General features: G+C 42.0%; 1 protein-coding gene across 4 annotated transcripts in view; it reads right to left on the bottom strand.

Annotated features, from left to right (window-relative positions):
- Positions 1–14,029, bottom strand: part of SRGAP2 (SLIT-ROBO Rho GTPase activating protein 2) — a 203,406-nt gene that overhangs the window by 90,788 nt on the left and 98,589 nt on the right. For all 4 annotated transcript variants that reach the window (XM_034767147.1, XM_034767146.1, XM_034767148.1 and 1 more), the window contains one exon: positions 6,269–6,431. In XM_034767147.1, coding sequence (XP_034623038.1) covers positions 6,269–6,431 — 163 coding nt within the window. The remainder of the gene's footprint in view (positions 1–6,268; positions 6,432–14,029) is intronic.

Here is a 14,029-nt window from a genome sequence, read left to right on the forward strand (position 1 = left end):
AGATACCTTTGAAGTGGTTGGCAACTTTCCATCTAGTTCTCCAACAAATAAGGCCCTTCACATCATATCACAGCCCTGAAAAGGGATCTCTTCATTGGAAGATATGGGGAGAAAAACTTAATTAGCTAGAGCCAGACCACGCAGTCCTCCTAGGGCACAGCAATGCCCAACTCTGCAGGCTAAAAACAGCAGCCGTCTGAAAAGCTACATGCAACTCAAATATACTCACTACTGGGATTTCAGAAATTAATTGATATTAAAGAAAAACATGCCAGTGTTTAGTATCAGGGGGTAGCCGTGTTAGTCTGTATCCACAAAAACAACGAGGAGTCCGGTGGTACCTTAAAGACTAACAGTTTTATTTGGGCATAAACTTTTGTGGTTAAAAACACTTCAGATGTATGGACTGAAAATTACAGATGCAGGCATAAATATACTGACACAGGGAGAAGGGAGTTACTTTACAAGTGAAAAGAAGAACAGGAGTACTTGTGGCACCTTAGAGACTCCTGTTCTTCTTTTTGCGGATACAGACTAACACGGCTGCTACTCTGAAACTTTACAAGTGGAGAACCAGTGTTAACAAGGCCAATTCAGTCAGGGTGGATGTGGTCCACTCTCAATAACTGATAGGGTGACCAGACAGCAAGTGAGACAGATCAGGAGAGGGTGTGGGGCGTAATAGACACCTATATAAAGCAAAGCCCCAAATATAGAGACTGTCCATCCCTATAAAATCAGGACATCTGGTCACCCTAGTAATTGATGAGGAGGTGTCAATACCAAGAGAGGGAAAATTGCTTTTGTAGTGAGCCAGTCCCTATTCAAGCCCAAATTAATGGTGTTAAATTTGCAAATGAATTGTAGCTCTGGAGTTTCTCTGAAGTGTGTTTTTGAAGTTTTTTTTGTTGAAGGACGGCTACTTTTAAATCTGTTATAGAATGTCCAAGGAGATTGAAGTGTTCTCCTACTGGCTTTTGTATGTTACCATTCCTGATATCAGATTTCTGTCCATTTATTCTTTTATATAGAGACTGTCCGGTTTGGCCAATATACATGGCAGAGGGACATTGCTGGCCCATGGAGGCATATATCACATTAGTAGATGTGCAGGTGAATGAGCCCCTGGTGGTGTGGTTGGGTCCTCTGATGGTGTCGCTAAAGTAGATATGGGGACAGAGAAGTCAACGGGGTTTGTTACAGGATTTGACAGCTAGCAATGCTGCACCCTTCTTGTAACACCTTCCTTTTGTAACAGAGGGGTCTTTGAGGGCAACACAGTAGGATGTGTCTCAGCTTGTAGATTTTTTGCCAAAGGGTTATAACACCTACTTCCAGCAGTTGGAGACAAAATCCACATTTCCAAAAATGTCACAGCTGCTCTATTCCACAGCAAGACTGGATCCTTCCATATGGGATCCATTGCTGCTTCAGGGTTCACAGACAACAGCTGTGATAGTATGACTTTTTTTCTTCTATGGTTGGGCCAGCCGTTGCGACTGTTTCTCTCTACCATGGACCTTACCACAGCCATCCAGGCCTTTGTAGCCTTAAGGCTAGATTACCACAGCAGGCTGTACTTGCTCTATGCCTGTTTATTTCTGGGTACAACCCTAAGTGCTAGCTATAAGTTATAAAGCCCTAAATCAGACGGTCCCCCAAATTCTGATCTAAACCCTTATTGTAGGGTCATGGCTCCAAATTCCATTACCTCCATCTTAAACAGATTAGGACAACCCATATCACATCCCTCTCTACATTCCACTGCAGGAGTTACAACCCACTGGATCATTCCTGAGCATAAATCTCTCCACAGCTAGCCATAGGCCAAACATTTGCTACTATTAAATGAATTCTCTCTTTCAAAAGAACCAAGAAAAATGGGTATTTTCCACATGCTTTTCCTGGAGAAAACATGTAAAAATTCATGTTTTCACGTGCTCAAGATACAGAAGAGACAACATCACAATATGTCCACAAAGAGCAGCAAGATGTGAGTGCACAAAATGAAGTTTTCAAATTTGGTATAGCTCACATACACACACTTCATAGATGGGGAGGACTAACTCCATCTGCAGCATTTCTAAATTATTTCTTACTTCAAGAGAAGAATCATCGCTTCTCCTATAGGAAAGCATCTTTGTCCAGCTGAAAAGATTTCATGGACATAAGCAAGGCTGCAGGTGCTGGCAACCTTGCACAGCCTTAGTTCCGAAGACATCTTTCTCCTGGGTGGAGAACGCAAACAGCCCTTGTAAAACAGATGTGAGGCAGCTGCAAAAAAGGCTAATATTCTGGAGTATATTAACAGGAGTGTGGTATGTAAGAGATGGGAGGTAGTTGTCCTGCTCTACCCAGCGCGGGTGAAGCCTCAGCTGGAGTACTGTGATCAGTTCTGGGTACCACACATCAGGAAGGACGTGGACAAACTGGAGGGAGCTGAGAGAAGAACAACAAAAGTGATACAGGGTTTAGAAACCCTGACTCATGAGAAAAGGTTAAACAACTGGGCATGGTTAGTCTTGATAAAAAACTGGGGGGACTGAGAGACACCTGATAACAGTCTTCAAATATGTTAAGGGCTGTTAAAGAGAAGATGATGATCAATTATTCACCATATCCACTGAAGGTAGGACAAGTACTAATGGGCTTAATCTGTAGTAAGAGAGATTTAGGTTAGATTCGAGGGGGGGGGAAGAAAAACTATTAGAATAGTTAAACACTGGCATAAGCTTCCAAGGAAGGCTGTGGAATCCCTGTCATTGGAGACTTAAGAACAGGTAGACAAACCAGTCAGTGTTGGTCTTGGTTTATTTGATCCTGCTGTGGCACAAGGAGCTGAACTACATGATCGCTCAAGGTGCCTTCCTTCCTTCCTTGCTTGCTTCCAGTCCTACTCTTCTAGGATTCCCTTTCGATGGATGGGGGACATTAGCTAATAACGAGCCTCCATTCAGTTAATGCACAATTCTGGAAGATAGGCACATCACCGAAGAGCCCAGTAATCACAGCAGAGGATCAAGCGTCACTTTCAAGAACACCTTTATATCCATCTATATACAGAACATGCAACTACATAGGGATTCAGACAGCATCCCACCTAAAAATGGATTAGAACCATAAATGCACTCAGTACCTCTCTGTCCCCTCCAAAGGCCTAGAAGCTACAGAGAGCATGATCTAGAAGAATGGACCACGTGGCTGAGAATAAAGAAAGCCTCCTGGCTCTGACAGTAACTTGCTGTGTGACTCTGCATAAGACACTTCAGCCATTTCTCTGTTTCCGCACCTGTCAAAAGGGCTTACTATTACTTGCTTTGCCTACTGAACAGGTTTGTTCTGAAGGTTAATTAGTTGTGTGTGCAGTTCTTGGAACACATACTGCATTATATACATGCCAAGTACTATTAGTTATACAAAATGTAGCATCTTAAAACCCATGAGAGTGCAGCTGAACTCCATGACTCTGCATTTAACTGTTGAGCAGAGAAGAGATTCTACAGCCCACTTAACAAGTCTGCTTGAGTACTTCTATTTCCAGCTTTTATCAGCAGTTGTGCTAGTTCACACTTGACAGATTGATTGTGGCTCAAGAAGCTGGACTGCTCCAATGAAGAGTGCAATACCCAGCGGTTCTGAGTTCAGTCAAATCTTTTCCATTTAAGATTTGCCATTTTGCTCAGGAGTGAGGTTCCCTGGATAGGGCTGGGATGCAAGTTTCCTTTCTAGCAACAGAGCATAAACACAAGAGGTTCTGTCAAACACCTGCCCTGGTATTAAGCCAACTTGGTAAGCCTGGGATCTAGTTACTTAATCCACAATATTTGAGTTTCTGACATGGAGGGGCTCCCGTCTTCACGAGACTGAGACGCTTCTACTCAGTCTGAGAAACAAGCCAAGATTTTTTATTTTTATACACATACAAAAAATAAAAATCAAATCCCACTGATCAAACTAAAACAGAACAGGATAAGAACATGTTTGTATAGGGGAGGAGAGGGCTGAAACTGAAAATGCCAGTTTCTGGATAAACAAGAGAGTTTATCAGCTGCCCTGGGACTTCCTCAGCCACTCTGTTCCTGCAGAACTCCTGTTAAACCCGAAGAGGACTGAATACTTATCCTCTGGAAGGATTAGCGGAACTGGCATTCAATAATCCCATGTAAGTATCTAATCAACTGTAATTTAATTACCAAAAAGTTTTAAGAGGTCAAAAAAAGGTCTCGCTGTGACATTACTTGAAAAACAATGATTCCCCTCTACTTAGGAGGCACCTGAGGAACACAAATCTTAAAGTCCAAGAAAACATAACCCCGAAGTAGGTCATTCATATTCTTAAATTTTCTGCATCAGATTACATTCTCCTACATATTGCTGCAATAGCAGTAATGCTCAGCAAACAGACAGACTCAAAAGGAGCACAACGCTTGCTACCATTTCCATTCCAGCACAAATCAGCTGCCACCCTACCTACAAAGCTTCCAAAATACAGCACCCAACACTGCTTCCGATCATGAGAATGAAAGATTACCCTGCCCCTTCATGTGAATTTTTTGGGATAACATTTTATGTACAATAGCAAAATGCTGTGCATTTTATAGTAGTCTAAACCTTGCTACACTGCATAGAGTCTCTAAACTGGTTAAAAAGCACATATGGATGCTCATAGAGTGACAGAACACATTCTCTTAAGACATTTCAAGCGGTTGTCAAGATCACAGTGAAAAGCTGATGAAGGCCCCAATTACTGTCAAGATTTCACCTAAACAGATTTACATTTTAAAGTCACATACACACAACTTGTGTCACTGATTTTAGCATAAGACCAATTAGGACCACAGAAAGCAAAAAGACAGCTAGGAAATATTGTCAAAACTGTCCTGATCTGTATCCCCACATGTAGTGTTACTGCACAGGATGAGTGCCTATATAATTATTCTTTAGCTAGCCACAACAAACTTTGCAGCCCTTTCTTCCAACTTTGTTAGAATGGAAAGAACTCTCTTAAGAATCAAGACACACCCATGAGACAGAAAACATTTTAAACCTGCACTGGTTTTAGTAAGTTAACCAGACAGATGGTGCAACCATCAAGAAATCTCAAAAGAGACCAATTCATTATTGTTTAAAGGTGTTTTTCCAAATCTTCCACATCATGTTTCATCAACTGGACAACTATAAATTCTTAACATTCAAGCCACACACTCCCACTGTCCAAACCTATTTCCAAGTGCTCTTGAGAGAAGTAATTCCTAAAAAATGACACTGGTTTTTTCCTCTGGTTTTCAAAAGGACAGTTAGGTATCTAATTTTCAAAATGGTTTGCTTCATCATTTGGCAAGATGGAAACCCCAAATAGGTTTAACAGCAGTCTCTCCATTGCAGACACAGATTTGTTATTGGAAGGCTGTAATACATGAGTGTTGGCAGCTTATTCTAGTTATTGAATTTAAGAGATTGGAAACAGTAGTTTTAAAACAAAGTATATGTAATTTTTCATGTGTGTGTTTAAAGTAGGTAAAAAGGAGAGTCGGGCCCTATTTTGGATCTATGAACCTTAGTCAGAGCCTCAGGCCACACGCTAAGGCTTTCATTGCCCTGTAGCTCTGTGCACGTGGCGATTTTGTGCTCAGCAAACTGGTGTGCTGCAGATTCACACCTTGCCTTGTTACATACTAACCTACTGTGTAGACAAGCCCATAAAGTATAAGGTCAGAAGAGACCAGCAGATCATCTAGTCCAGTGATTCTCAAACTTTTGTACTGGTGACTCCTTTCACATAGCAAGCCTCTGAGTGCGACCCTTCTCCCCCCCCCCCCCCGCTTATAAAATTAAAAACATTTTTTAATATATTTAAACACCATTATAAATGCTGGATGCAAAGTGGGGTCTGGAGTGGGGGCTGACAGCTCGCTACCCCCCAATTAAATAACCTCGCAATCCCCAGAGGGGTTCCGACCCTCAGTTTGAGAACCCCTGATCTAGTTTGACCTTCTGCATATCACAAGCCACTAAACTGCACTCAGTTACCCTTGTATTGATACCAATCACCAGACTAAACTAAAGAACTGACGGATTCCTTTTAGGAGAATCCTCAAGCCACGACAATCACAGGAAGTCTGAGTACAGTTGCGTATGATGAAAACAGATTTGCAAGCTGCAGACAGGCTAGCAAACCAACTAGTCAGCGAGTCACAGCAGAAAAGACACCTACAATTTTGTTTTCTACAGGGTCAAAGAAAAGGTGGGTGCTGCAGCATGCCGTTACCTTCTTGAAGAGTCGCCCAGAGTCTTCGCTGACTTGGACAAACCGAGGGATGATATTGTTTAGGTAGATGTCACTCAGAGTCGTGTGGTCCCTGCTCTCTCGCTTCACCTGGTTTAAGAGGAGATTCCAACAGTTGACTGGAGACAGGACATTCTGATCCTTCCTGCAGGGAATGCAAAATGGAAACACTGTGGGGGACAGGACTTTAGGTCAAGCAGGCTAAATCATTCACTTGAACATACAGTCTATAGTTCCACACCAGAAGTGTAGCTACTCTAACATACCATATGTAGCTCCTGAGAATCATGTCTTCTAAAAGGTGTGGGGGAACTCTGATACCCATGATAGGGAGAGAGAGTGCTACAGACTGAGGGACTGTGCAAGCTTTATCCATAGACTTGTTTCTTGTCTACAGTGTAAGCAGATTTCAAATATCCAATCATTTAGGCACCATCCACACTGGCACTAGAATAATGCTACCCACTGCACAAAGTTTAAATAAAGCTGCCGGTAGCCAGCAGCCAGATTCTAGCAACATTTCCTCTGTCAAACATGGATAGAGATAGTTTTCTTAGACACATTCAACAGGTGTGTTCCTCTTCAGTAGCCCTTACACAGTTATAACATGCTTCTCACTCCAAAACGAGTAAGTGCTCTGTCCATGATGGGCAGGTGACCTGTATAAGAACCCTAGCAGCAACAATAACGTTTCAAGTGTTAGTAAACTAGCAGAGGTCTGTCCCTAGCATGAACATAGAGGAAAAAAAAGCCACCAAATATAATGAAGCTTTTGCACTAGTAAAATTTCATTTAAATAAAAAGTGTACTGGACCGATTCTGTATTCAGGAAGTCTGAAGCCTCTCATAGTACTGTAACAAAGCCAAGCTGGTTGCACAGAACAGTAAATGATTATTGCTTACCTTACCCTAATTCAACAAAGAATTCAGCACCTCCCAGGTCATTGCCCTCACCTGGACAAATAATGTTCTGACTGAATCTTTATTTCCAGAAGCAGAGAGCAGAACATGTTGTTATGCCTGGTTTACAGTGATTCTGAGATATAGCAGATGCTGCTTCTTTGATCATCTCCCTCTCAACCCTCACACAAGTGTTTGCTCTGTCCTACAGCCCACTTCAATTTCTGTAACTACAAACTAGAGAGGAGATCCGATATTGTTCAATTTCAGCATGAGGAAATGCATTTCAAGCATTCCCCCCACACACACTTTTTGTAGCTGAATCTTCAGCAAAGTTACACTCCTCCTCCCTCTTTCTCCCTAACATGTCTAAACTTGAGAATCTACTCTAAGCCAATACAATGAAATACCAAGACCCCCAAAAACCCTGAAACATTTTCTTAACCCATCTCTCCCCATGAGAATTTGGATGTGGTAATCAGCTTTATTTTAACACTATATTATTGTGTGACTTTTTATTTTGGTAAATGAAATGGTTTGTAGTATAAATTCAATATTTATACATATTTTAAAAGATATTAACTTAAAGTGCAACCAAGGCTTTATCAACAGTCAGATAACTACCCTAACTTACACACAATGAAATCAGTGTTGTTGCATGTGGACATAAGTCAGGGGAGAATGTGGTTTAAAAAAGTCACTTGGCTGTTTTCTTGAAAAGTGGATAAATAGCCTAAAAGGCTAACTTTATCCACAGTGCAAATACTTATACTTAAGCAAAGATTCAGTATGGCATCTGCCTTTAAAGATTGTTTTACTACATGTGTCATTTCATAAAGAATTACTTTAGGGATGTTGGTTTTTTTGTTTGATTTATTTCCAATCAATAACAACCCAGTGGGAGAGAGAAGGTACAGCCACTATATGCATTTCTGAGATACTTTTATACATACTTCCATTGCATTTAAACCTACAGTGACCAATAGAGTAACCACACCTCTAAAATTTATCAGGGAGGTGCATGATCCCATCTTGGAATTTTCTATTTTCTTTTTCCATGTTCTATGGCTGACCCCCTCCTCCCCCGTTCAATAAAGAATGAGGTTATGAAAAAAGACTAATTTTTAGTGCCAACGTAACAAAATAAGGAGGACAACATCCTTGTCTCACTGCAGAGACGATAGAAGTGACAAGCCGCCTAATTCAAGAATAAGGTTTTAAGAAACATCATTTCAGAAATCAAGCCAAGACCTAAGCAGTAATTTTCTACAATACCTGAGGGATTCTGCAGCACTGTTTTGGGTTGGTGGAGACTAGACCTGTTAGCTTGGCTGGAATACTTAATTTCCCTTATATCTGTTTATCATTTGTTTACACGTGTTCTTTTTTCCTGTGTTACGTAATTCTTGGAAGAGACAAAATTTAAAATATTCTAAAAAGCCAGGCTATGGCAAAAATGTGTCAAACAGTTGCAAAATTGCCTGAAAAGCTCATCTCTACTAAAACCAAGATGAAAAATCCATATGAAGTTTTTCTTACCAACGTGTCAAAATTAAACCAACTGATCTTTAGGCAGAAAACTAGAAAGGCATTTGATAGGACTTTGTGTGTTAAAGATCACAGAAAAGTTTGGCAAAAGAGCTGATCTCACTGGTTCACTGACAGGCTGTTCTAAAAGTACAGCAGTATGGTTTGGAATGCATTTGTCAATTTACCCTTCTTTGTGTGATCAAGCGGCACTACAGGGTCTGTTCTGATTGAGAAGAAAAGCCTTCAGATTTCACACTCCACAGTTTCTTTAACACAGAAACAGCTACACCATCCTCACCCGGGCCTTTGAACAAAATCTGAATTTGGGGGAGGGGGAGAGTGGGGGAGTGACATGTGCATCATTTAATAGGGGTTTATAATGAAGTAATGCATTCATGTTTTAAAGCAAGATTAAACATTCACAAAAAATTAAAATTACTACCACATATCACAAATTGTTGGGTACTGATTGTTGGTAATCCTCCTCAGGGTTCCTAGTGGAAATAGTCACATAAAAGGAAATGAACAGTTCTTCTGTCTTCTGCTAGTAGCTATTCAGCTACTGGAAACCTCTCATTGGAAAAAGAAAAATAGCCAAATCATTGAGGAATGGTAAAAAAACATATGGGAGATTGTGGTTATAGAAAAATTAACACACCAGTTACATATCCAGCAAAATAGAGAGAGGACAGATACATGGATATTTGGTTACCTTTTATTCACTACTCAAAGTGCACTCGCCTGCAAAAAACAGCACCAATTTTTCTGAATATAAATATTTGACAGACATACCTGATCTATTAAGCATGTGCATATGGAGATCCCGGTAAAGTGATTTTTATTAGATCAAGATGAGCTTTGGCTTTACACCAGAGACGTAAGAGTTGTCAAGCAGTAACTGAAGTAAAATTAGATCAGACTCCATCCCTCTGCAAGACTAAGATGCAGTCCCCACAAACACCATGCATATCCTTCATTAGATGGATAGCAACCTCCCCATGGCAAACAGATTTCTCGCTGATATTCCTAAGATGTGCAAAAAGAAGCCAGTCTGAGACTCTAGCCAGCGGGAGCAAAAGCAGCCAAAGCAGGGACCTCTGGACATTGAGAACTTGCTACAGTTTTGATTTGGACTTTCTCTAGCCTGTGCGGATGGCCTGTTTGCTCCACTCCTCTCCTTCCACCTCCCTCCGATTCTTCGCTTCAGTTTCACTCCACAACTGCCCCTTTTATCCTCTCCTCCCCTGCCCTGCTGCCCTGACCCCCTCACTCTCCATTTAGTTTACCCACACACACAAAAAACAACTCCAAACCGAACAAAAACCCTACAAACCTGGAAATAACTTGCTGCTATTGCATTTTTTACATTCCTTGTGTGTTACACCCATTCCCCTACCCTGTCTATTTAGATTGTAAGCTTGTCAAATCAGGAAAAATCTACTATTCTGTTTGTCCAGTGCCTGGAATAATGGGGCTCCAATACCAGTCAGTCCTTAAGCACTACTGTAATAAACATGATTAATACTAAAACAAGCCTCTGTAGGCTTCCATTGTGCTACCCATAGTAGCAAAGGTTGGATCTACAATACAAAGTAGATAAGTTTTAAACAGAAAAATAGTTTCAAAGCAGCTGATCTGGATGTTAGTTTCTTACCCTTAAAAACATACCACAGGAAATGACTAAAGTTTGTGATCTGGATTGTTTCAAGGTCTGGAGTATAAGGAAGGGGGCTGGAGATATTCTAGGCTAGTGATTTTCTCCTACTGCTTTGATTTAAAAAAAAATCATCTAGGGTGAGAGAGAATATTAGGCTTTGTAGTTTATGTACTACACTGTATATACTGCTGACAGACAAAAGCAGATAGAATTATCACAATGCAGTACTGAAGACAGGGCCGGCCAGAGGATTCAGGGGGCCTGGGGGCTTCGGCGGTGGGGGCCCCCCCGCCGCCGAATTACCGCCGAAGACCCAGCACTTCGGCGGCGGGTCCCGGGGCAGAAGGATCCCCCGACACGGGTCTTCAGGGCACTTCAGCGGCGGGTCCTGGAGCTGAAGGACCCCCTGCTGCCAAAGACCAAGAGCGGAAGACGCTCTGGGGGCCCAGGCCCCGCGAGAGTTTTCCGGGGCCCCCGGAGCGAGTGAAGGACCCCGCTCCAGGGGCCCCGAAAAACTCTCCTGGAGGCCCCGGCCTGGGGCAAATTGCCCCACTTGCTCCCCCTTGGGCGGTCCTGACTGAAGAAAGTTGCAACTACTAGATATTAACCTACATAAATCAAGCACTTCCTACTGTACTGCCCTAGATAACCTGAAATCTGCATTTGTTGTGTGGTTAATGATGGTTTGGTTTGTTAATAAACTGATGAATTAATTCGAAACAGAATCTTGTCCATGAAAGGAGGATTTCTGCATCTCATATATATATACACACACACACACCAATATGGACTATATATGCATACGTTGCCACCTGTACTTCCAGGACACACAAGGAGGAGATCTGCATCCTGCCCTTTCCCATTCCAACCCCAGATAAAAGCTTTCACCATAAGAGAAAAAATTAATGCCATATTTTACTAAGTTAAACCCTTTCTCCAAGGGTGGCCCTGGGTCTGGTAAAACGTACTTTTAACTTTCATGGGACAAGAGACACTATCTCTAGCCCATAACTCAATGAAAGAAAGGATCGCAAGCAGACTAATGAAAAGTTACTGTTAAAATTTGCTGTAAAAGCCACATATTCCGTAAGACAACTTGTGAAATTGGCTGCGATGACAGCTTCACACACAGAAACTAGAAGTCAAATTAATTGCAAGGATTTGTAAGATCACCGTTAAGGGACAACAACACTTTGTGTACATATATCTTGTGCCTTTCTGATAAAGATCTCAAAGCATGATTAAATATCCTCCTTTAAAAGATGGGGAAGCTGAGGCTGAGAGAGAAAACTTCTCACTTAAGTTAATGGAAGCATCAGGAATAAAACCCGCATTTTAATGACTTGCAGTTTCCTGCTCTAACCACTAGAAACCCTGTCTCCAATTCCTGAGGAGGATCTGTTGTTTCTCTTCCAGTTCACTTCTTCACTCTTCTCACACAGGCCAGTTCAGGGCTGCCAACTCTCCCTGCTCAGCCTGCATAGCTACGGCTGTGTGAAGCCTGCTAGCCAGCCTGCACTATCTGTGTCCTCACCCACTAGAAATGTCTGTTCCTGCCCATCTCCATCTCCCCAGCTTTCCAACGCATCTGGCCGCCCTACCAACTACTGAACAGTTTGGAACAAAGGGATAAATCATCAGTAGCTAGATTTTACAACTGATCTAAAAGATGGCATTTCTAGGAATCATGAGCATGGAGAACTACGGAGGCTTAGAGACAAAACTGTCACTTATTGAATCACTAGCACCTGGTTGTTCTCTGAATGTCTCCTATTCATGTACTAACCCAGTCTCACACTGCTTAGCTTGCGAGAGCTGACAAAGTATGTAGCTGCAGACAAGAATCTATGAAGGAGGCCAGAGTGCAGCATGACATATGTGCTTTATTTTTCAAATAAAACAAGGCAGACTCTGGCCATCATAAGAGATAAAAAAGTTAAATGGACAATTCCCAGCTGTCCAAACTGCTGCACCGTAACACCCGAAGCTATTCTAAGAAGGTGCATAGCAGAAATACCAAGGGCCCATGAAAGTTCGGTGACTAAAACTGTTGGTGTCTAATGGCGCCAGACAGCATGTTGACACACTGCATGTGGTCACACATGAAAGGCAGTCTTGCAGGAAAAAATCTCCAACACCACACGATTCTAATTGGGATTGTCACCTTAAAGTCTGTGCAGTTAGTGCCACATCCTAATCTCAACCTCCGATAGCCACCACATAACAGTGCTCCAATAGATTTTTAATTTTTTATTTTAAGTCCTTTCATTTCTGTCTGTGGGCTTCCTTAACCCTTTCAGTACCTTGTTAAGTTAATACCATCTTGCATTTATACAAGTCTATTACTCATAGACTCAGACTCATAGACTTTGAGGTCAGAAGGGACCATTATGATCATCTGGTCTGACCCCCTGCATGCTGCAGGCCATAAAACCGTCCCTACCCCTTCCCTGGACTCTGCTGTTGAAGTCCCCAATCCTGTTTTTAGTGACTTCAATCGGCAGAGACCCTCCTGCTAGAGATCCCTGCCCCATGCTGCGGAGGAAGGCGAAAAACCTCCAGAGGCTCAGCCAATCTACCCTGGAGGAAAATTCCTTCCCGACCCCAAATATGGCGATCAGTAAGACCCCGAGCATATAGGCAAGAGTCTCCAGCCTGACCCCTGTTAGCCATTATACTATTTACCTACCATTTCTTGGTTTTCCTTGACTACTATGTTTTACCATTAAACCATTCCCTCCATAAACTTATCTAACTTAATCTTAAAACCGGACAGGTCCGTCGCCCCCACCGTTTCCCTCGGAAGGCCGTTCCAATATTTCACCCCTCTGACGGTCAGAAACCTACCTCTCACTCCAACCTATTTACAAATAAATGAGATTCATTATTTGGTTGATAGCGACAATGTGCTCAGGACTAGTAAAAGACAAAGGTAAAGGCAATCCCTACACTGAAGAGATTACAATCAAGAGGAGACAGACAGGAAAGACAGGATTGCACTGGAAAATGCAGGGGCAAGGATAAATGAAGGGGATGAGGTTTTTGTTTGTTTGTTTTTGGTTTTGCTGGGGTTTTTTTGTGTGTTTTTTTTTTTTAAGGGCTCCCTGATAATAAAAGCTATATATACATACACAAATTATTTCGGCCACCTCTGAACTGCAGCAGTGTCTGGGGTAGAATGTGGCAGTTTTCACATCATACAGCAAAGCTACACAACCGTTCCTGAAGACAGGAAGTTAAAAATACAATTTCTAGCCATAACCACGGGCAGAATTGCAGCTATTCTTGCTCACTGTAGTTCTCAGAGGGGCTGGCACATTTTATTCTGTTTTTGATTTCAGGTCACCCACGAAGGAGATGGAAGTGTAAAAGTTGGATCAACTCCCAGCCATTCCTCTAGGTTTGACAGCATTGCTTCAATGAGCAATCTGTTTGAATTAATTTAAAATAGACCTAAGCCCAAACTGCAAAGTTTGGATCTGAACTTCCTCCAAAGTTTAGAGGTGTCTACATGGAGAATGCAGATTCAGCCCAAACTCAAACTCTTCCTAAAGTCAGATCCAGGGCTTGAAACAAACCTCTCTCTTCTTGTTTAAAGCCTGTGCTACGACAACGATAGATCTACGGAGCTTGTTTAGGTGAGTCTTAGCTGGACT

The sequence above is a fragment of the Trachemys scripta genome, chromosome 4 (genome assembly GCF_013100865.1).
Source record: "Trachemys scripta elegans isolate TJP31775 chromosome 4, CAS_Tse_1.0, whole genome shotgun sequence".
NCBI lineage: Eukaryota > Metazoa > Chordata > Testudines > Emydidae > Trachemys > Trachemys scripta.